General features: G+C 43.0%; 1 pseudogene and 1 gene segment (V, D, J or C); both read left to right on the top strand.

Annotated features, from left to right (window-relative positions):
* The first annotated feature begins 2,021 nt into the window (after positions 1-2,021).
* Positions 2,022-14,188, top strand: LOC113015153 (Ig kappa-b4 chain C region pseudogene; annotated as a pseudogene). Its single transcript, XR_013904765.1, has 3 exons — positions 2,022-2,207; positions 12,875-12,956; positions 13,646-14,188. The product of XR_013904765.1 is annotated as an Ig kappa-b4 chain C region pseudogene (transcript).
* Positions 14,189-23,011: 8,823 nt separating this feature from the next.
* On the top strand, positions 23,012-24,356 carry LOC113015152 (Ig kappa-b4 chain C region-like). The segment is given in 2 exon segments: positions 23,012-23,167; positions 23,878-24,356. Coding segments are annotated over 2 exon segments (462 nt in total).
* Positions 24,357-24,762: the final 406 nt, after the last annotated feature.

Genomic DNA, 24,762 nt, shown 5'->3' with positions numbered 1-24,762 from the left:
TGTATACAATACAATACAATACAATTTTATTTATATAGCACATTTAAAAAAACACAGGTATGCCAAAGTGCTTCACAGAACGAGTTAGAGCAATAATAAATACAAAACACAAAATACAAAATACAAATAAAATATACTAACAGGCAGGTGACATAACTAACCAATAATACACCAGGCGTAGTAGGCACAACCCGAAAGGCTGAAGGTTAAAACATTATAAATATTAATAAAGCGAAAAAGATAACTTACAGTACACCAAAAATGCGGGTTCTAGGAGGCGGGGAAAGCAAGGCTAAACAAATTAGTTTTTCATCGAGATTTAAAAGATTGAATTGAATCAGACGCCCGAATAGCTAGAGGGAGGTTATTCCAGAGGTAGGGTGTGACAGCAGCGAATGCGCGGTCACCTCTGGTCTTGAGCCGAGATCTAGGTCGCACCAGGAGCATTTGGCCTGCTGATCTAAGCGCTCTCCGAGGGGCATAAAAGCTGAGGAGATCCGTAAGATAGCTGGGCGCGGTGTTACTTATGATTTTAAAAGTGAGCAATAAGATTTTAAAATCAATACAAAATTTGATAGGGAGCCAGTGCAGGTCGGAAAGAACTGGAGTAATAGACTCAAACCTGCCAGTTCCAGTTAAAAGACGCGCAGCCGCATTTTGAACGAGCTATAGTTTGTGAACAAGGGCAGAATGGAGACCAGTGTAAAGGGAATTACAGGGAATCTAATCTTGATGTAACAAAGGCATGGATAAGTTTCTCCAGGTCCTTACGTGGTAAGTAGGGCTTGGCCTTAGAGATAAGACGTAGTTGATTGAAACTTGATTTAACTACAGAGGACACATGTTTGTCCAACTTGAAGGAACTGTCCAAGACAACACCCAGGTTCCTCACAGTGTCATAAAGGGAGTCAGCAAAGGGCCCTAAAAATACCAATTAGTTCAGCCCGAGAGAAGGGAGTATCAAAGATTACAATTTCAGTCTTCTTATCATTTACAATGAGGGAATTGCTCAGTAGCCAGATTTTAACTTCATTCATACAATCGGAGAAATGTTGCAACGACAACATGACATCCTCAGCTAGTTCAAAATAGATTTGAATGTCATCCGCATAAAAGTGGAAAGAATTGTATTTATCAAAGATTCGGCCCAAGGGTAACAAGTATAAAGAGAACAGCATGGGACCCAGCACAGACCCCTGGGGGACACCAGAGGTAACAGGGGCAATGGAGGAGGCGTAGGTACCCATGGTGACAGAAAAGGACCTGTGTGTATTTTTTTCATACACTTGATTAATGAAAACATTCTTGGCAAATGCTTTCGCTTTTGTCCGCCGTATGTATTTAAGTCGGTGTGTTTTCTGTATGTCTGTCATGGTCCTGAGTCTGACGACTCTGTGTTTTGTGTGTATTTATATTATTCTATGTTCTTTGTTTATTCTGTTACATCTTTTGTTAAGGTTTACCATTTGTTAGGGTTTTGTTCTGTGCCTGCCTGCTCCCACTTCTCCGTGTTGGTTAGCGCTTCAGGTTTGTTTTCTTAGTTTTTTCCAGTTTAGGTTTTGTTTAGTTTCCTCCACTCCTCTGCCGTTTCTGTTTGTACCTCCACCTTCTCTATAAAAACTCCCCTGCATCTCAGCTGCCTGCATCTTGGGTCCTCATTAAATTCCACACGGCTCATCCCACGAGCCCTGACAATGTCATTGTCAGGTCGTCTGTTATACCCACCACAATTGTCACCATTGTCACAGTTCTCATAGTTTTTTCATAGTTTTCATTTTTGGTTCAGCCCTCAACCCAAATAAAGGCTCGTTTTTTGCTGAAACCTACAACTCCTCTGTCATCATCTGCTTTTGGGTCCTGTATCAAAAAAGCACAGGCACATCCTGCCGTGACAGAACGATCTGACGCAAGATGGACCCAGTGGATGCTGTTCGTGAGGAGGGTGTCCCCGTCTCTGGAACCTGTGAGCATACATCTCTGGCACCTCGGATGTGTGGACAAAGCTTGTGGGAGTAAACACCATGGAGGTGATTCTTCACGGCAATCCCGAACTGCTGGAGATCCCGTCGGCTTCGGTGCTGATCTGCTATCTGGTCCGAGCCAAGGAGACGATCCAAGCCCGGGAGTTGCTGGATTACTCTGCCCACTGCGGCTGCAGCTGCCAGTGGACTGCACGCCTGCCGTTTTTTTGTTCCAAGATGGCGCCGGTGTGCATGGCTGCGCCTCGGCGTTGTACTCCTTGTGTCTTTATCTTTGGCACTTTGTTCTCTAGGTGATTGTACGCTAATAACCTATGATAGAAACACGCTCCTGAATCTTCGTTTCTCCTGTTCTCAACGACCGAATTGTCTTGGGACCGCGGGTGATGCCATTCCCCTGATGCCCGTCTCTCCCACTCATCTGACCGATTTACCTCTTCCCATGCCCCGCAGGATACGTCCCAGGAGACGGGGTAGAAGGAGTGGTGTCCGTGTCCGCTTCAAGGCTTATATCAGAGCCATGGCTACGGATTACCCCCCTACTAGCTGTGAATTTTCTCGTTTCATCCACCATCTTGGTAGCCGCTTTGCGGCTAAACTGCTCAACCACCGTTGGATATGTCCCGTTGGCCCTCAGTCCTATCCTGCCTGCCCAGTGGCCTTCCACTCTGCTCGTTCTTGGATATCACTGCCTGGCCGTGGTGTTCAACAAAACAACCTCAGTACCCTCAAACGAGCTACTACTAAGGACAGGACTCCTCGGACTCGGATGGCCTTATTTAATGTTAGGTCTCTTTCTAATAAGGCCTTCCTCTTAAATGATTTTTTTCTCTCCTCGGGTCTGGATGTTTTATTTTTGACTGAGACATGGACCTCTCCGGGTGAGTTCATCCCCTTCTCTGAACTTCTCCCTTCTGACTGTGCCTTTTTTAGCTCATCGAGGCTTACTGGTAGAGGTGGTGGCTTAGCCTCGGTTTTTAGAAATAAACTTGAGGCACGGCTGCTACCCTCCCCAACCTATTCTAGCTTTGAAGCTCAGCTATTGGAATTGACTGGTCCTCGAACTACTCTGTGTGTCGTGGCTTATCGTCCGCCTAAATATCATAAGATGTTCATCTCTGAATTTGCTGATTTTTTGGGTTCTATTCTTTTTAAATATGATTCTGTAGTTATTTCTGGTGACTTCAATATTCATGTTTGTTGTATGGATGACCACCTGTCTAAAGATTTTTCTGCACTGACTGACTCTTTTAATCTTACCCAGTGGGTAAATGAACCTACTCATGTTAAGGGTCACACCCTTGATCTGGTTTTTTCATTTAACGTGGATATATGTATTAAGGAAATTAGAAATACTGGACTTTCTGATCATTCCCCGGTCATCTTTGACGTTGACCTGGGTATCACTGACCCTTACTTGGAGGTTCCTCTCCATCCTACTCGGACTATTAACGCCGATACTGTGGTCAACTTCTCTACATCTTTTGTTAATTCTTCATTTAATATGTCGGACTGTTTTATCCCACACACACTTGAGAATTTTACCAATACTTTTTTAACTACATGTTCCTCGATTCTTAACACTGTTGCACCTATCAAACACAAACGCCCCAGAACCTACTCGCAATGCTGGTTAAACGACTCTGTCCGTGTTCTACGGCGTTTGTGCAGGCGCGATGAGAGGAGGTGGAGGAATGATAGACTCCAGTCATCATATGACATTTTACGTATTAGCCGCTCGAAATTCCAATCTGCTGCCAGAATGGCTAAAGCAGCCTTCTTCGCTAAGATTATTACTTCTAATGGTGACAATCCTCGCATCCTATTTAAAATTTTTAACTCAGTGGTGAATCCTCGTCCCTCTATGCCACTCTCGTGCTCCCCAGGTCTCTGTGAAACATTTTCAAACTACTTTCTAGATAAAGTTTTATCTCTTAGATCTACGCTTCCTTTGGTGGCTGACAGTATGTCTAATCCTGACTGTTCTGCTGCCTTACATCAATTTGAATTAATTTCACTTCCCACTCTGAAGCGTATAACTGAGAAACTAAACAATACTAATTGTGTACATGATGTTCTTCCATCTCGTATAGTCAAGGATTGTTTTAATGTAATTGGACCCTGTCTATTGTCTATATTGAACCTCTCCTTGCTTTCTGGTTATGTACCTTCAGTTCTTAAACGTGCTTTTATTCAACCCGTTTTAAAGAAAAATAACCTGGATCATAGTGATTTTGCCAACTATAGACCGATTTCCAAGCTTCCTTTCTTGGCTAAAATCCTTGAGAAGGTGGTTCTACTTCAACTGCAGACCTACCTGGACGAGAATAATATAAATGATAAATTCCAATCAGCCTTTAAACAACATCATAGCACTGAATCAGCGCTGCTTCGTGTTTTTAATGATCTTTTACTTATGGCTGATAATGGTCGTCCTTCTGTTTTAGTTCTATTGGATCTTTCATCTGCATTTGATATGGTTGACCATAACATCCTAGTCGCAAGATTAGAGCACTCTGTTGGCATTAAGGGCACTGCCTTGGACTGGTTCAAATCTTACCTCTCCAATCGGCTTTCTTCGGTACATCTGGCCTCATCTTCCTCTTCCCCTGTACCTGTTTGCTGTGGTGTCCCCCAGGGTTCTGTGTTAGGCCCGACCCTTTTCTCACTGTATATGCTTCCTTTAAGCGCTATCTTTGAGAAATACCACATTGCTTTTCACTATTATGCGGATGACATCCAGATTTATTTTGAGTTACATGATGATCTCGCTTTATCTTTAAATAACTTTCGTGAGTGCATGAGTGAGGTCAAGAAATGGCTGTTGGCAAATACTCTTATTCTCAATGAAAAAAAGGCTGAAATCATGATTTTTGGCAGTAATGCCCTTCGCGCCAAACTTCAAGATGCCTTTGGCTTTCTTACTAGTTCTTTCTCTGATACTGTCAGGAATCTGGGTGTCTTGTTTGACAGCTCCTTTAAACTTGATAAACAGGTGTCTGCTGTTGTCAGATCTAGTTTTTATCAGCTTCGTCTCATCTCCAGGGCCAGACACTATATCCCGTATAATGACTTAGAAAAGCTCATTCATGCTTTTGTAACGTCAAGACTAGATTACTGTAACTCACTCTATTCTGGTCTCCATGTTACCCTTCTACATAGATTACAGACAGTTCAGAATGCTGCGGCACGTATTCTAACTAAAACCAAGAAGTTTGACCATATTACTCCGGTTCTTGCTGAGCTGCATTGGCTGCCTATCAAATACCGTATTCAATTTAAAATTTTGCTGCTTACTTTTAAAATTATCAATAATACTGCACCAACCTATCTTAAGGAACTTTTAAACCCTTATGTCCCTGCCAGGGCTTTAAGGTCATCCTCGCAGTTATTGTTAGTTCAGCCCAGATCTCGGTTGAAATCTAGAGGCGATCGATCGTTTGCCTTTGCTGCACCTGAGTTATGGAACAGCCTCCCGATTGGCATTCGGGAGTCTGATTCTATTTTTTCTTTTAAAGCACGCCTTAAAACTTATCTTTTTGAACTTGCCTTCTCTACCCGTTAAATGCTGACTGTTAACTGCGACCTATTGCATTAACTTTTTACTATTTCTTCATTCTTGGTGTTCTCTATCATGCGGCACTGGGTCTGCTATAATCTATGTGCTGCAGTCCATTTTATTAGTGGCTTTCTACTGTGGACATTGTTTGCTGTTCTTATTATATTTGATATTAATGCTCTTAACTGTATTATTTTATTGTTTTTTGTAAAGCACTTTGGTATGCCTAAGGCTTTTAATGTGCTCTATAAATAAAGGTTGTTGTTGTTGTTGTTGTTCGTCTCCGCCAGCAGTCCCCGCGCTTGCTGGTTCGGCTTCGTCTCAGTTACGAATCCGTCGCCAGCAGCTCCACTATTCGTGGCTCTCATGCTGCCGTGACATTCGGCGTGCCTGACGCCTGCCAAGCCAATGCTATGCAGCTACGCAGAGTGTGTGTAGCCAAGCCACTGGGGGCTTTTCTGCCATGGCCTCACCGACGACGTCACCGCTTTGTATGCAGTTCGCCACCACAGGCCTCCTGGTTGCCCCCAGAGTTACATCGGTATCAACTGTTAAGCTGTCGACCCCCACAACTATTTGATCATGGGCTATTGTGTTGCCGACCTCCGGGTCGTCCTCTGGAGTTTCATTGAAACTTCATTGATTATCATTCTTTTGATTTTTGGGCCATGTGCTTTTTGTATTGGATTGTCTTGGACTAAAGTGCTGTTAACATGTAAGCAGCACAGAATAAATAGAAAAGTCTGTTTTCCAAAAGACGCCTGCACATGTAAACACATGTAAACACTCAGTTAAACACACTTTCAGTGATTCACAATGATGTACAATGCTGACCACAGGATGCAAAAGTTAAACCTGACCACAGCTCAGAATCATTCATCTCTGTTTTAACTTCACATTTGTATATGTTTTGTAGAATAACAGGACAACCTGTGACACTGGACAGACTTGAGTTTCATGCCCTGAACAGGTTTTGCGATGTAGTGTGTAATAACTGCTCCTTATTGTTTTTAACCTGTGTGTGGGAGTACACACAAAATAGTTTTTGATGCAGTTTGAAGTTTAGTGAATGTATGTTAAAAGTACATTTTAATGTTTAGAGTAGTGCTGTTAGCGTTAATTTCATTAAAATGACGTTGAAGCCACAACTGCATTAACACTACAAATCTCTCTTAGCGAGTTAACGCAGATCGCCCCGTGCGTTGGCTGCACGGCGTCAACGCATTAGCGCAGTTAGATCGTTAACGTGTTAGTGGCGTGCAGCCCCATGCACAGAGAAGGGCTGCAGCCACTGGGGAGCGCCATATTGCGACCTCCACAGTAACAGGAAGCACGTGACCTCCACACTAACCGGAAACACGTGATCTCTACAGTAGGCGGAAATGCGTTCCTGCATGGATCATCGACTGTGGAAACCTTGCAAGTGGATTGTAAAGGTTGGGACAGAGTCTGTCATGTATAAATTTGCCGTTAATAATTATATAATTCTAGGAATCATCTAGTTTGCTTACACTGATTATGTTGGCACTTTGTTAGTGCGGCACTATGTTAAAGACAGAGACATGAAAATAGTAGCCCCCCCATTTTATTTGATGCTCAGAGACATTTTCTTTTAGTAAGGCCACTGCAATGTAAGTTTTACTGTTGTATAAGTTCCGCCAGCAGAGGGCGCTCGGTCCTGTACGCATCGGTAGCTGACGCTACACTAGAAGAAGTAGTGTCAGTGGTGAAGAGGCAGCGTACGGCCTGCGCGCCAAAGAGAACTGATTGTCTTATTTTTCTGTTTTTACAGGTAAGCTGGGTGGTTGATAATATAAACAGATGTTATAAAAGTGACAGACAGCAGTGGCGATTAATGGTAAATGTCTTGTTTGTGGCGAATGTTAAGCTAAAGAGCTAATTTCCAAGTTGGTCCAGTTGTTAGCCTGTGCCGATCCAAGTGTTAGACTGTACCGAAACTCCGTGAGCTCGGTGCAGGTATTTTTGGGTTAAAGCCACAAGATATATATTTTGCACAATAAGAGAAAATGTGAATTGCTTTATGTTTAGTTCATGAAGAGTGAATGCTATAGAAATCCATCCATCCATCCATCCATCTTCATCCGCTTTATCCGGGGCCGGGTCGCGGGGGCAGCAGCCTAAGCAAAGAGGCCCAGACCTCCCTCTCCCCAGCCACCTCCTCTAGCTTATCTGGGGGAATACCAAGGCGTTCCCAGGCCAGCCGAGAGATATAATCTCTCCAGCGTGTCCTGGGTCTGCCCCGGGGCCTCCTCCCGGTGGGACATGCCTGGAACACCTCACCCAGGAGGCGCCCAGGGGGCATCCTTGTCAGATGCCCGAACCACCTCAGCTGGCTCCTTTCGATGTGGAGCAGCAGTTGCTCTACTCTGAGCCCCTCCCGGATGGCCGAACTTCTCACCCTATCTCTAAGGGAGAGGCCAGCCACCCTTCGGAGGAAGCTCATTTCTGCCGCTTGTATCCGCGATCTCGTTCTTTCGGTCACTACCCACAGCTCGTGGCCATAGGTGAGGGTAGGGACGTAGATCGACCGGTAAATTGAGAGCTTCGCTTTTACACTCAGCTCCCTCTTCACCACGACGGACCGGTGCAGCGTCCGCATTACTGCAGCTGCAGCCCCAATCCGTCTGTCGATCTCCGGCTCCCTTCTCCCATCACTCGCGAACAAGACCCCGAGATACTTGAACTCCTCCACTTGGGGCAGGAACTCATCCCCGACCCGGAGTGGGCACTCCACCCTTTTCCGGCTGAGAACCATGGCCTCAGATTTGGAGGTGCTGATCCTCATTCCCGCTGCTTCACACTCGGCTGCGAACCGTTCCAGTGCGAGCTGGAGGCCCTCATTCGATGAAGCCAACAGAACCACATCATCTGCAAAAATCAGAGATGAGATTCTGAGGCCACCAAAGCGAAAGCCCTCCGCCACTTGGCTGCGCCTAGAAATTCTGTCCATAAAAATTATGAACAGAACCGGAGATAAAGGGCAGCCCTGGCGGAGCCCATCACCCACCGGGAACGAGTCCGACTTATTGCCGGCAATGCGAACCAAGCTCTTGCAACGGTTGTATAGGGATCGAATGGCCCATAGCAATGGGCCAGACACCCCATATTCCCGCAACACCTCCCACAGGACACCCCGAGGGACACGGTCGAATGCCTTCTCCAAGTCCACAAAACACATGTAGACTGGTTGGGCAAACTCCCATGCACCCTCAAGTATCCTGGAGAGGATAAAGAGCTGGTCCAGTGTTCCGCGACCAGGACGAAAACCGCATTGTTCCTCCTGTATCCGAGGTTCGACTAACGGACGAACTCTCCTTTCCAGCACCCTGGCATAGACTTTCCCAGGGAGGCTGAGGAGTGTGATCCCCCTGTAGTTGGAACACACCCTCCGGTCCCCCTTCTTAAAGATGGGGACCACCACCCCGGTCTGCCAGTCCACAGGTACTGCCCCTGATCTCCACGCAACATTGCAGAGGCGTGTCAACCAGGACAGCCCTACAACGTCCAGAGCCTTCAGGAACTCGGGGCGGACCTCATCAACACCAGGGGCTCTGCCACCAAGGAGTTGTTTAACTGCCTCAGTGACCTCGCCCCCGGAAATTGGCGGGTCATTCCCCTCATCCCCAGACTCTGCTTCCTCCTCGGAAGACGTGTCAGTGGGATTAAGGAGGTCCTCGAAGTATTCCTTCCACCGCCTGACAATTTCCTCAGTCGACGTCAGCAGCGCTCCGCCAGCACTATACACAGTGCAGGTAGAGCATCGCTTTCCCCTCCTGAGACGTCTGACGGTTTGCCAGAATCTCTTCGAGGCAGTCCGAAAGTCTTTTTCCATGGCCTCTCCGAACTCCTCCCACACCCGAGTTTTTGCTTCAGCCACTGCCCGAGCCGCATTCCGCTTGGCCTGTCGATACCTGTCGGCTGCCTCCGGAGTCCCACAGGCTAACCAAGCCTGATAGGACTCCTTCTTCAGCCTGGTGGCTCCCTTCACCTCTGGTGTCCACCATTTGGTTCGGGGATTACCACCACGGCAGGCACCAACCACCTTGCGGCCGCAGCTCAATGCAGCAGCTTCGGCAATGGAGACGCTGAACATGGTCCATTCGGACTCAATGTCCCCAGTCTCCCTCGGAATGCTGTTGAAGCTCTGCCGGAGGTGTGCGTTGAAGATCTCGCGGACTGGGGCCTCTGCTAGACATTCCCAGCACACCCTCACTACGCGTTTAGGTGCACCAGGTCTGTCCAGCGTCCTCCCCCGCCACCTGATCCAACTCACCACCAGGTGGTGATCAGTTGACAGCTCAGCCCCTCTCTTTACCCGAGTGTCCAGAACATATGGTCGCAGGTCTGCTGATACGATTACAAAATCGATCATCGACCTACGGCCTAGAGCGTCCTGGTGCCACGTGCACTTATGGACACTCTTATGTTCGAACAGGGTGTTCGTTATGGCCAAACTGTGATTAGCACAGAAGTCCAGTAACAAAGCACCGCTCGGGTTCAGATCAGGGAGGCCGTTCCTCCCAATCACGCCCCTCGAGGTCTCGCTGTCGTTACCCACGTGAGCATTGAAGTCTCCCAGCAGGACAACAGAGTCTCCAGGTGGAGCACCCTCCAGCACCCCCCCCAGGGACTCTAAGAAGGCTGGGTACTGCCACTCGGCGCATAAGCGCAGATGACAGTCAGGACCCGTTCCCCGACCCTAAGGCGCAGGGAACAAACCCTCTCGTCCACCGGGAAAAACCCCAACGTACCGGCAGCAAGCCGAGGGGATATTAGAATACCCACCCCAGCCCGCCGCCTCTCACCAGGGGCAACTCCAGACTGAGACAGAGTCCAGCCCCTCTCCAGGAGACTGGTTCCAGAGCCCAAGCCATGCGTAGAGGTGAGCCCGACTATATCTAGCCGGTACCTCTCAACCTCACGCACTAACTCAGGCTCCTTCCCCACCAGAGAGGTGACATTCCATGTCCCTATTGCCAGTCTTGGCAGCCGGGGGTCAGTCCGCCAGGGCCTCCGCTCCTGGCTGCCACCTGGCACACAATGCACCCGACCCCTATGGCGCCTCCCGCGGGTGGTGGGCCTGCGGGAGGATGGGCCCATGTCTCCTCTTCGGGCTGTGCCCGGCCGGGCCCCATGGACTAAGGCCCGGCCACCAGACGCTCGCCCTCGAGCACCCTCCCCGAGCCTGGCACCAGGGCGGGGCCCCGGTAACCCTATCCCGGGCAGGGTAAACTGTTCCCTCGGTGTCCTTTTCATAAGGGTCTTATGAATCGCTCTTTGTCTGGTCCCTCACCCAGGGCCAGTTTGCCATGGGAGACCCTACCAGGGGGCAAAAGCCCCCAGACAACATAGCCCCTGGGATCCCTGGGACACACAAACCCCTCCACCACGATAAGGTAGCGATTCAAGGAGGGGTGCTATAGAAATATGTTAAGAAAAACATTTATTTGAAAGAGATCTAGTTTATTAAATACAGTTAAGAAGACAGGTTCATAAATAGATTAAAACAGTAGTAAAAACAAGATAAAACTAACGAGAGTTCACTATGTTATTCATGTGTATAGTAAAATGTATTTGTGTGATTTAACCAGTTTACAAAGGTGGTGCATGTGAATGTGAAACTGTATAAGTTACTTGTATAAAGTAAGGTCAGCTACACTAGAAGAAGTAGTGTCAGTGGTGAAGAGGCAGCGTACGGCCTGCGCGCCAAAGAGAACTGATTGTCTTATTTTTCTGTTTTTACAGTTTTCTGTAAAAATAAATATGTTGCACGAGAGATGAGTTGGCCCATCATTTCAGCAGTGTAACATTAGCGTTACAACAACGGTCAGACCCCCGAGGTATCTAAACTTGCAATGTGTGTACTTTTTACACCTCTGGTTAGCTTTTAGTGGTCAGTTTCAAACGTATTTGATTTTTGCTTGTTATTAAACAAATTCACTTCACTACTTTTCTCTATCTGACATCAATGCACATTGTTCCCTTTACTGCATATTGCACTTTATTTATGTCTCTCATTCCACCTGCATCAACATTGTAACGTTTGTCACAAAGACAAACTTACATTCTGCTCTGTTTTTTATTGCCAAGATGTTAGTTAGCCTTTGTTAAATGGTCTGTTATATGTCAATAGATACGTATGTCACTAATAAAAGTGTCTGGTAAATTATGTTTTTGTAAAGAATTTTCTCCCAAATCTCTTACATGCTAACTGTAACGTGTTATTTCTGCTAAAACCTGAACTTAAATGTGTATATGGTGTTTATCTCTTTTTCTCTCTGTTTATTCTGCCTCCAAGCCAGAATTGCAGGGTTAGGGGTTTTTTGTCCTTGCTACATTTGGAGCGCTTAGGCCTAATAAATTATTGTTAAACCATCTGCTGTCTCTGCTCTGGGTTTCTGTGCCTGAGTTCATTTCAGTACAGACCACTCGGTCCCGTGACAGTAACAGCATCGTTTATACTTCTTACTTCAAAATAAAAAGCTTACAGTTGCTATTAACATTAATGTATTACCCTGTAATCAATAATATTTTATACATTTTATGCATTAACCCTCTGGGCTCTATCCTGGCCATTTGTGGCCACTTCACTTTTCTTTTGACTACTACACTGCAGTGGACCAAAAGAATGGTGCAGGTTTGATCTTAATGTGGTTATGGCGTTGACGTCATTTTAACAAGATTAACGCTGACAGCACTATTTTAGATTTTTTCAAACTCTAAAATACACAATATATCACAGCCATAACCTTTTGGTTACTGAGGACCAAAACTGGATAAAAACTCTAAAATAAATGCAAATTACATTTTTGGAAAATTGTTTTATTGTGTTTCATTCATTTTTATTTCATAATTATAATAATAATATGTCATGAAATTATGATTTAAAGAATTCATATTGGTGAATTTGTTTGTTTCAGAGTCAGAGAGCCGTGTCTCTCTACAGTCAGAGGTTTTTGTACGGCGCCTCAATGAGTTTGTATCACTGTGGTACACGTTCGGTGGAGGAACCAGACTGGATGTTGGAAGTAAGTCAAACTTAAACCTCATTTACTTTAGCAAATTTCTTTCTTTTGATTATCTTAAGTTTTCTGTTCAGTGTGCCAGAAAAAACCTCAGGAAAATAGTTTTTAGATAAATTTTCATGAAGAAACAAAGTTAGCTTCAGAATAAATGTTAAAATGAATATTAAACACAATATAAAACATCAGAGTGGACTTGAGGATATTTTACATATACATACATCTGGTTAAGTCTAGAGAGCTTTTAGTTTTAATTCAGTCTGTTAGAGTCAGAGAGCCGTGTCTCTCTACAGTCAGAGGTTTTTGTACGGCGCCTCAATGAGTTTGTATCACTGTGGTGGACTTTTGGTGGAGGAACCAGACTGGATGTTGGAAGTAAGTTAATTAAACTGTGTTTATTATTAAATATTGTATCATTTTATTTAATAATTATTTGTTAGACTGTTTAGATGAGACAAAAGTATTTTTTTTTATTTAAAATAATTTAGTTTTTGGTGTTTGTCCTTTTTACTGGACTAATTCAGATGAGCTCTGCGAGTTTCTCTTGTTTAATCTACATTTCTGTCACAGTAAAATGTAGACAAGAGTAAACTTCATCATCTTATGATTAGTTTGTAAATTTCCACCACATCAGCTGCTGTTTGGATGAGTTAAATTTTGCTTTCTGATGTTTTTATCGTGTCAGATGTTTCAGATTTAGTTTGAAATCATGTGAGCTGTTCAATAACATTTCAAATCTGTATGAATGAGTAGCTGCTCTGTGCTTGTGTCCACTCATTTCTTCAGTCGTCCATGATTTAGACTTCTAATCATTTTAAAGCCAAACTTCTGCTGTAAATGTTTCCACATCTGCTTCTTTTATTTCCAGTGTAGTTTGAACATATTTCAGCTCAAACTGTGTGATGATTCTCTCTGTGCTGATATGCATGAGAGGTTTCTGAAAGGGAAGTGAAACAATGTGTGAGTGAATGACTGGTGGAGCAGAAAAAACACCTGACAGAAACTTCTTAACGGAGAAATTCAAATTGTGGTTCCTGTCCTCTAAACTGATTGGTGTTTCCTAGGTGATACCCGCCCCGCCCTGAAGGTGCTGGGTCCCTCCAACAAGGAGCTGGAGCAGGGGAAGGCCACGCTCATGTGTGTGGCCAACAAGGGCTTCCCCTCAGACTGGAGTCTGTCCTGGAAGACGAGCGACAGCAGTGGCAGCAGCAGCATCAGAGGGGAGGAGAGCAGGACTCCTGGAGTGCTGCAGAATGACGGCCTCTACAGCTGGAGCAGCACCCTGACGCTCACTGCAGACCAGTGGGGGAAGGTGGGCTCTGTGACCTGTGAGGCCACCCAGGGCTCCCAGACTCCGGTCTCAGAGATACTGAGGAGAGACCAGTGTTCCCAGTCCTGATGTCAATCACTGAGTCTTTCTTGCTGTTTTTCCTCTTTCTCTCTGTTTCTTTTTGTTTGCAGATTTTTAAAAAAGCATCAAACAGTCATCTTTCCATCTCATAATGACAACAATCAGAGCAACAATCTCCTCTAGTTTCATCCTTTTGTGTCTGTTGTAAAGCTGATATTTCAAACTCTTAAAAGAATAAAAATGTACCGAGAAAACATGTTCTTTGACTCTGTGAGTTTAATAAATGCACATTAAAAAATAAAGATTTTGTAACATTTATTAAACCAGACCAAAAGAAAAAACATCAACAGAACACAGCGAGTGTAATGTGCAGTGAAAATATTTAAACATATTTTTAAACCCACATTTTTTTATAAGATGTTGAGGTCATGTCAACCATAGATTATCTGTGTGCTCTTCATAATTTCTACTCTCAAAGCTGCTTCATGATCTACATTTTAATCTGAAAATGTTGAAAAATTATTATAATTGACATTAAAGAGCAGGGTGTCATCTGTATGTTTAAACAGAGTTTATCTAAATAAAGTTCAAATGAAGATTTACTGAAGTTTGATTAATGAACTATTTGACAGTGAAACTCTGATGAAGCAACAAAGCAGAGAAGAGTCTAGAAGCTGGTGGTGGCAGAGGTGAAGCAGGTGGAGACTTAGCTGAGGATCTCTAATTGTCAGGATGAGGTGGAGATCAGGAGTCTGAGAGTTAAAGCACACAAAACAGAGGCTGAGTAACTCACAGAAGGCAGCGAGACAATAACCGGACTCAAATAATGACGACAGAATTGAGCTCGACAGTGGACATGATGTTAAGAACAGACTAACAGAACAAACACAGGAATGCAGGCAGATGAGAGACTACAGGTCTGCTTTAATCAACTTACATAGAAGTTAATCTCTTCTAGTGTTCACAGCAAAATGAGAGAAACTCACTTCACTAAACCTCTTAACACAAGAAAAAGACCACGGTCTGTCAGGAGGACGCTTGCTGGTTTTACATCTGACAGAGACAGTCTGTCCTGGAACAAAAGACTGAGTCGGCACTTTTTCTCCCAGTTAATAATAAAGAATATCAGAGTTATTGAAGTTACAGGTTTCATGCTTCATGCTTCATGCACGACATTCACAGTGTTGGTTTTTGCCCAGTTTAGGTATTTGTGTCTTAGTCCTGTTTTTCCTTTGCTTTGTATTTTTCATGCAGTCTCAATGAACGCCTCGCTTTCTGGTAAATTCCATCCTGTTTCCACGTGTCTGATTTTGGGTCCTCTCACTCTCCGCTCCACACAATCTGCTGCTGCAGATCGTGACATTATTTGAATTATTCATTCTTTTTGTTAAAGTCTTTATTAGTTTCACTATTTGACTTGTCCAGGGTGTACCCTGCCTCTGACCTTAAGACAGCTGGAATAGGATGGGATGCATGTATAGTTTCATTATTATCATTATTGTCAGATCATCAGCATGTGATAATGTGGATATAACACCAAAATAGTAAAATGCCTTCTTATTTTGCATTTATTTATTACAGTTTTTTCATTTTTGATTTCAGACAACCAAACTGTACGATTAAGAAGAAAGCTGTGTTTCTTTACACTCAGAGGTTTTAGCTCAATCATGATGATACAAACGCTTTTCTTTCAGGATCCAGACTGGATGTCTGGAAATAAATCAATTTTAAATGAGTATTTTAAACAATACTGTGTCCTTCTGCTTTTGTTTTAGCATGCTAAGTATGTAAAAAAAAAGTCCTGTTTAGAAGCGGACATGTCACAGTGCTGGATCTGTGACCCAGTGTTTTGTCTGTGTTGTTAATTTATATTCTTTGATTACTTTTATTCATGGTTTTGGTTATCTTTTTTTCTTAAGTTCTTAGTGATCCTAGTTCTCCCTCCCTCAGTGTCCATCTCAAGCCTGTGTATAAGCTCTTGTCTCCATGTTTATTGTTCCCTCTGTTGCACAGGCAGTCATGTCTCCATGTCTCAGTGTCTAGTGTCTGTCTCTGTTTTTGTTCCCCCAGTCACAGTGTCTTTTCTGCATCTACATATTCGTCATGCTTCCTGTTTTCTTCTGATAGTCCTTGTCCTGTGTTCAGTTTTCAGTTTTGCTTCCCCTTGGTCTCCTTATGTGTGATTATTTCCATCTGTGCTCTCCTCCTGTGTGTCATTCCCTTGTGTGTTTCCTCTGCCTGTTGTCGTGTTGTCCCATGTGCTGTAAGTTTCTCCATGTTTCTGTCCATCATTCCTAGTTCCATGCTCCTTATTTCCTAGTGTTTCTGTCTCTAGTCCCCCAGAGTCTAGTTCTTATTTTCCATGTTCAAGTTTTGGTTTGTTTTTCGTAAATGTTTATTTTGTGCATTATTTCCCAACAAATAAAGCTGCCTCTTTAAATTTGTTTCCGTGTAAGAATCCTGAATCCAGGAACCTTCATGCTGCCTGCCATACAGCAAACATGACAGGACATTGAATAACAAACATTAGTATACACAGAGCCAGCCAGATGTAGAAGTGTGATGTGTCTCATGTGATGGTGTTTTAACCTGAGTGAGCACTTCATTTAATTATTCACGATATCCATATCCATTTCATCTTTCCAGGATATCAGTGTATTTAAACTTTTAGCGTCCGAGAGCCTGAAAGCTATAAATATTTTACTTTTTACCACTTTGCTTCAGTTTAGTTAATTTTATATCTAAATGTTTACAAATTGCATTTAATTCCTGTTTGAATCATGATATTAAAATGGGAAACAGAGACATTGTCCTGGTAATTTGATGTTTTTGTGTTTCTTTTTAAATTCTTAAATGGTTTTGTCCTGCCTTACCTCTTAGCTACTTTACTCAAATACTCCTGTACAGAAACATGTTATTAATATATGTTGTTTAATCCTGTCATGTCTGGCAGTTTATGCAATCTGAATTATGATCTGAATGCACTGTGGTGCCAAAAACATGTTGCAAGATCAGCTCTATAAGTTCTCTATGGTTCCTCTTGTTTCCTCTGCCTGTTGTCGTGTTGTCCAACAATGTGTCACCAACTGCTGCACCTGTAAGAAAAAACAAAGGGAACAAAAACATACAGCACCTGGAACACAAAGATATGAAAATGCACAGATACATAAATTAACAATCTTTTTGTGGTGTGTGTCATTGTCACAAAAGGTAGACAATAATGAGGGCAGGGAGGTGCAATAATGCCCTCCTGGGTGTCAGAGGCAGTGTCACGGTCTGGCTGGCAGACCGTGGGGATGAGGAAAGTAGGACCCAAAACGCAGGACTCTGCGATGCCACAGTGCACTTTATTTACAGTGAATAGACAGGTAAGTCCAACAATTAACTCAGAGATGTAATTTGCCAATGCCAATTTGCCGCGAGTCCAGGTTAAATACCTCTTCCTAGCTGGGAGGGATGATCACCACCAGCTGGTCAGGTAATCAGCTGCAACAGCAAAGAGCGACTCCCGATGACGACAGTCGCCCGGACACGCCTCTTCCACGACGCACGCTTCCGTCAACAGCCCCGAGGACGGGGGGAGAGAGAGAGAGAAGCAGACACATACATACAAACGTGGACAGAACAGTAGACGACAGACCCCAAATAATAGTCGTAATAATAATAATAACAACAATAATAATAACCACTGCTCACGGACCCCTGAGTCCTCCAGAGCCGGGTCCGTGACAGTCAGACAGCGATAGATCCAGGAGATCCAGGAGATCCAGGAGCCCACAGCAGGAGAAGGAGGAAGGCCCCAGATGGGGCACCCAGAGCCAAAGGGTGAGAGTCTCAGAGAACCAGAGGCAACAGGCATCAGTCGGATGTCCTAGCACGAGCCGAGAACAGTGCCCAAGGACCACCTGGCACGACTTTGAAAAGTGGAATGAGAGGCAGAGTCTTCAGCTCAGAGAAGATCAGCTTCCAAGTTGAAGTCATGAATCACAATCACACACAAATCTGTGTTTATTGATACCAAATACAGTTACAATGCATTCATTGTATACTCTGATTACATTGTATAAAGAGTGAAATGCATGTTTATTACTGCTTCTATTAATAGTGTTGCTATGAGTGGTTATGATGCTGTTTAAGGTAAATCTGGAGGAAATCCATCAGCCTCTGCAGCAGTCAGCTCAGCTCTTATTCAGTCTGAGGTAAAATAATATTAAAATGTGTAAACACATCTGTGCTGAGATAACTCTGAACTCTAAACTTATTTGTTCTCTATCATGTAGGAACGTCTGTGAGCAGTAAAGTGCTTTTTCTGTAGCTCCTTATTTATTCATGTTGCTTTAAAATTTAAGACTTAAGATTCAAACTAATAAAATCATTTAAAGATTTCAAAGTTATGCTCTGATAAAGCAATTAACAAAGTGGAGTCTAAGCAATGATGGGAAAGAGGAAACGAATGCTGGATTCAAAAGTTTACTATTTAAATTTCTACAGCAGCTAATTAATAAATACTTAATTTATCTACTGATGTTTTCTGTGTGTTCAAAGTATTTGGTGGTCTTTTAATTTACAGCAATACACTCAATGTTAATGCTGTGTGTGTGTGTGTGTGTGTGTGTGTGTGTGTGTGTGTGTGTGTGTGTGTGTGTGTGTGTGTGTGTGTGTGTCCTCAGTGAACTGTATCAGTCTCTGCAGTATCTTCCAGCTGCAGCAGTCACTTCAGTTTCTGTTCAGTCTGACTGAGGGAGGTTTTTGTACGACTGTTTTTCACTGTGTGAACACCCACTGACTGTTGATATAGTGAGCACTCTGACAGTAATAAACTGCTGCATCTTCAGCCTGGACTCCACTGATGGTCAGAGTGAAGTCAGAGTTTGATCCACTGCCTGTAAAACGAGCTGGAATCCCTGATTGTCGATTGCTAACATAGGTAATGAGCAGTTTAGGAACTCCTCCATCTTTCTGTTGGTACCAGTGTAAATAGTGATGTGGGCTGCTGTAGTAAACATTCTGACTGGTCGTACACTTGATGCTCACAGTTCCTCCCACAGCAGAGCTCACTGCTCCAGGCTGAGTCACTGTGATCTGTCCTCTGGACTCTGAGGACACAGAGACAAAAACATAAAGCAGCTTCATGGTTTTGTGGGCTTCATTTCAGAGGGACAGATGTTGATAGAGGAGAGGAGTTTGATTCTCTGGACTTTACCTGTGAAGCAGCAGCAGAGGAGAGTCCAGATGAGGACGCAGATCAAAGTCATGTTTTTGATGAGGAGGATTTCTGTGGCTTCTGTTGTGATGAAGGACAGCTGTCAGTCATCCAGTGTTCAACTCTCAGGACTATAAACTCTCCCAGAGCACTGGAGCATGGTGCTGCTGATGCAAAGTGCCTCTATGGAAATCATCTGACTGACTGATACAGAAACGTGTATCAATCTGATGATGCTGTTTACTAAAGAGAGAATTTTTCACTTGATCTTTGGCATGTGACCTACTCAAGCCATTCATAATCCATCAGGCTGTTCTGTTTCCAGGACAGATTTTCCTGAACCACTTATTCTGTTACAGTTCGTCTAAATGAAGTATGAATGGTGTCTTCTTGGATTAAAATGTCTGAGGGATCACTGAATACTCTAATGAGAATGGAAATGTCATGAATCGTATGCTGTGTACTCCAAGGATACCAGACAGTTCAAACCATGTTTGACGACAGGGAGATGTTAGATAGATGTGTTAGAGCTTTGTGTCACCACCATTATTATGGCATACGGGGAAATCTTTTACAAGAATGGTCTTCTTCTCTTCAGCAGTGTTCAAATAACTGGAGAATCAGTAACAAGGAGCAGTGAAGCTGTTATGTTCAGTGATGGCTCACAACCACAATCAAACATTTTATTTTGATTTTTCCTTTTTTGGCTCCTTTGTTGGGACTTATCTTATTCTGTCACTGCAGAATGATGAACTTCAGATTCTTTGAAAATGGTCTTATAACGATTCCCAGGTTGACGGGCAGCAACAGATGCTTCTATAAAATTATTATTATTATTATAATTTCACTGTCCTGTCCGGCACTGTTGCAATCAGAATTATGGTCTGAAGGAAAAAGAAAGATGCTGAAGATTTATTTTCCCGCGTGGATCATTACGGCTTTGCCAAACTGGCCCATTTGATTGATTTTTATTATTTATTTCTTTATTTTTTTTACCGTTAAGTTATTACAATCAAAACAGACAGGACCGGGGGATAGGAAGGGAAAGAAAAACAAACGACAAGTTGGGGAAGAAGCTAACAAAAAAAAGAAAAACAGAGAGAAAGACACTAAATCAGCTGCTGGGAAAAAAGAAGAAAACAAGCAAAAAGAGAACAACAACCAAGATAAGCACAAGTTACAGTAAATAATAAATACTGAATGTTACTGAGCAGCACACAAGACCGATAATGCACAATATGCTTAGAGACAGCAGCTAAGATAGTGTGTGTCTGTGAGTACCTGTGTGTGAGCGCGTTTGTATTCAAAAGGTTTCTCCATGTAATTATCTAATACAGCACCAGGGGCGATGTAACCACAGCTGACCATGCCAGAGAAGACCGAGCCCCCGTGCCCCCCACCCCCCGGAAAGGGCCCACCTGAGCCATGGGCCTAACCCTAACCATAACAATAACAAATATTCACAATGACTTAAAAAAATGAAGTAAATATGGGTTTTGTGTTTTGCGCATGTGCAGCGTATGCGCAGAAACAACGGTAGGATGTTTGTGAAGTAGGATGGATTCCCAGGACACCAGATGTGGATTGAATGAAAACACACAGACTAAATGCACACAGGAGGTGATCAGGGGACCTGGAAACATAAGGGGAAACAGCTGATTAGAAGGAACATAATGACACAACGGGGAAACAAAACACCTTGAACATGGAACAACAGACCTCTTTAAATTAAAACAGGAAACAGGCTGTATCACAATTCAGGGTCCGTAGCCTTGAAGGCCGATTACGCCACAGCAACGCGACAAAGGCTGTCCCAATTTGAAGGCTGCTCCAAAAGCGGCCGACAAATGTGTCCCTTATTTTCCCCAATTTGAAGGATGGGTCGGTGTATGCTTCGTCCCAGGATTCATAGCGCATCGTGGGTGTTGATATTTTTTCCGAAAAAAAAAAAAACTGCCGGATGACTGAAGTTGGTGTCGAACAGTAAACTTTTGAAAGTAAGTACTGAATATTATGTCACTTATTTATGTGCAAATGTTTAATAACAAAGAACATTGTTGGCCAGATGTCGGCAAAGTTATGTGACATTAGTGATGTTTGTCTAACTTGGTTTTAAAGCCTTTAGTTTAAAATCTACGCCGTTCGATCGTCGACCTTAATCTTGAAGAGAATCTGATGATTTTGTGGGTAATTAAAGTCAGTCATATGTCCACAAACACAACAAGCTGAAAGTCAGTGATGCTGCTCGGTTTGCAGTCCTGAATATCACGGCACCAGCAGGATTCACTGCACTGTTAATGTGAGCTATGTTATATTGCTGCCTCTGTTCGGTGGTGTCGAGCCAAACGCACTTTAACGTGTGTTTGAACGAGCTGACGGTTCACTCGTTAAGCTGAAAGAAAGATGCTTTAATCACAGCAGTCACACATGTGTCCACTGTAACATCTGGGAACTCTTCTTGTTTAGCACTCGTAACAACACAAACACTAAATCCTCCTGTTTGTAGCAGTGTGTACACCTGAGACTGTCACCTGTCTGTCTGTCCTGCACTCTCTCTCTGTTTCTTTCTCTCTGATTGTGGAATAAAAGTATGAACATGTGTTTATAAGTTACACTTGTGTTTGAATCCTGCAGCTTATCACACATTTGATTTCCATGTGTGACAACTGCAAGTGTCCAGAGTGAGGACAGACTGAGGGACCCACTGCTGCACATCATCTGTGAGGCTTTGCAGCCCTGATGATCCACCAGGACAAACTCAGCAGTGTGTGAGGAAGAGGAGGAGGAAGAGCCAGCAGCAGCTGACAGATGGAGAGAATAGACAGACTGTTCCCTGTTTGTGAAGGACTGCTAGGAAAGTTTAACATAACTGTCTATGCTGAATCAGTCTTATTAGGTAATGTTCAAATAATGTGATCATCCCAGTGTTTCCAGTGTGGGAGAAAGTACTCAGAGTACTCAGGGCCTTCAAGTTACACACTATGAAAGGCAGAAACAAGTTTAATGTTCAGAAACCTAAAGTCTGTATCAGCAGCAGAATGGAGCTAAAATAAATGTTTGTTCCAGTTCTATGAAGCTTTGAGTATTTTGGATCAGTAGCTGCTGTGTTTGTTGCATCATATTGCTGTAACTGTTTATATGCTTTATATATTCTGAGCTAAGTTGATCTATAGTGTTACATCATATTCTATAAGGATGTTATGTGTTTGTAGACTTTCTGCCCAGTTTGACCCATTTAGCAGAAGTCAGCCTGTTTAAGGCTCTGATATCTATTCTGTGTGACTTACAGCAGCTATGACATGGTCTGATTTTCTCACCCAATAAAGGAATATTTAATATATCAGTCGACTCTTCATTCTATCAGACACAGTTTTCACAGCTCGTACATTTTCTTTTTACACATGTATGTAAGCATTGAGCCAAATTTAATAATGCCAACATATTAAACGAACAATATTTGTCTCTTATGTATAATACATCTGTATATACACTGTCACAGATACTTGTCTTTGAGTGAAGATTTAAGGTGAACGCTGACAGGAGTCGTTTAGATGAATGTTTCTGTGATTGTTCATTTTCAGACATTTACCCTTCATATTCTGTTTATTTATTTTGAACATTTTTGTTCATTTTGATGTATTTATTTACTTTGTCCTTGACCTCATTGCTTGTTTATCTCTGCCTTGACGTGCAACAGTGCTCGTGATTATTGTTTAAAGACTGTAGGCTGTGTGAGTTTGACCATGTGAGCAGGTAGTGTGGGAAAGCTGCAAACAAACTTTGGAATTAATAAAATTATCTGAAGTTTGAATCTAATTTTAAAAATGCAATTTATAAAATCATGTTGCACTGTTTCTTTTTCAGTTTTTATATTTATAAAATTATGCAAACAGTGAATGATTTTGTTGAGTTTGTTTGTTTCAGAGTCAGAGAGCCGTGTCTCTCTACAGTCAGAGGTTTTTGTACAGCGGCTCAATGAGTTTGTATCACTGTGGTACACGTTCGGTGGAGGAACCAGACTGGATGTTAACTGTAAGTACATTTCACTCATTTATGAAGCTATATTATATATATATATATTTCTTGATGCTGATTTTATAGTCTTATAAAAAGGCTTTATTTTATCTCATAATTATGCAATTTACTATCATAGTTTATCTTCTGCCTTCAGTTTAAAATCTTCTTCAGCATTTTGTTTCATTGAAACTAAAAATGTTAAAACTTTTTTTTAGAATTTTATCTTCAAAAACAGTTCATAGACGGTACGTTTTTGTTTCAATGTTTTAACCTTTTGCTGGAGTATCTGCAAATAATTTCGGATCATTGTTGTTTATTTATTTAAAATTACTGCCATATGGTTACCATTTAACCATACTCTATGCTGACTGAGTTGGGCTCAGTTTATGAGATTTAATGTGTCGTTTACTTATTTTTTATTATGTCCAAATACAAAAAATAAGTTTGTTTTTTCCCGTTTTATTTAATAAATTGTTTAAATATAGAGGTTCGATAAAATTTTGACAAATTAATTTTCTGATTATTTTAATTCTAATTATAAAACTAAGTAATAGTTCACAGATTACAGACGAGGACATCAGAAGTCAAAGAAACGCTTTAATATTTTTATCTTTGGTACTGAAACTCGTCTGTTGCCATGGTTACCAATCTCAGATAGAGAAGTGAAACAGCTGGAGAGCAGTTTCAACTCCCAGTTTCTCTAACATCTCTCTCTCTCTCTGCAGTGGGTCGAGTCCCCCCCTCCCTGACCGTGCTGGCGCCCTCTAGTGAGGAGCTGCAGCAGGGGAAGGCTACAGTCATGTGTGTGGCCAACAAGGGCTTCCCCTCAGACTGGAGGCTGTCCTGGAAGGTGGATGGAAGAAGCAGCAGTGGAGAGGAGAGCAGGAGCCCCGGGGCGCTGCAGAATGACGGCCACTACAGCTGGAGCAGCACCCTGAGGCTCCCTGCAGACCAGTGGGAGAAGGTGGGCTCTGTGACCTATGAGGCCACCCAGGGCTCCCACACTCCACTCTCAGAGACTCTGATGACAGACCAGTGTTCCCAGTCCTGAGCTGACTCACTGGGACTCTGATACTGGCTTTAGTCTGCAGCTTCTCTCAGTCTGCTCCCTCTGTGTCTGTATTGCTTTGATAGTTTTCATGTTTTCATGCTTGTGGCACTGTTGATGGTTTTAATACTTCAAATAAAAACTGAGGTCTTCAAATAGTGGTTTTCATGTGTTTCCATTCAGCTGCTCTTCTGTCTGATAATCATCCTTCAGGTTCAGCAGTGATGCTTCCATACACTGAAAATCTCTGCTTCAGTAACTTTGACTGAGAGAATCACATGTGCTGTATCACATCAGAGTGTAAATGTAAAAAAATGAAAACAACTAAAAAAAAGAAAAGAAAAAGCAATAAGTTAAAAATAGAATCACAGCCAACAGCTGCTCCCTGTTATAAATAGTTTTAAAGTCTGTTGCAGCTGCATTATTTTCCATCATGTTGGATTTTGTGATGATATTTTATTTTGGGTGTAGAAGAAGTAGAAAACATGGTGACAGATTATTGTAACCTGCTAGGGATGCACCGATAGATACCGGTATCTGGTATCGGCTTCGATACCACATT

This window comes from Astatotilapia calliptera, chromosome 22, assembly GCF_964374335.1.
Source record: "Astatotilapia calliptera chromosome 22, fAstCal68.1, whole genome shotgun sequence".
Classification (NCBI taxonomy): Eukaryota; Metazoa; Chordata; class Actinopteri; order Cichliformes; family Cichlidae; genus Astatotilapia; species Astatotilapia calliptera.
Note: the sequence above shows the minus strand (reverse complement) of the source record. Positions and strands in the feature narration are given on the sequence as shown.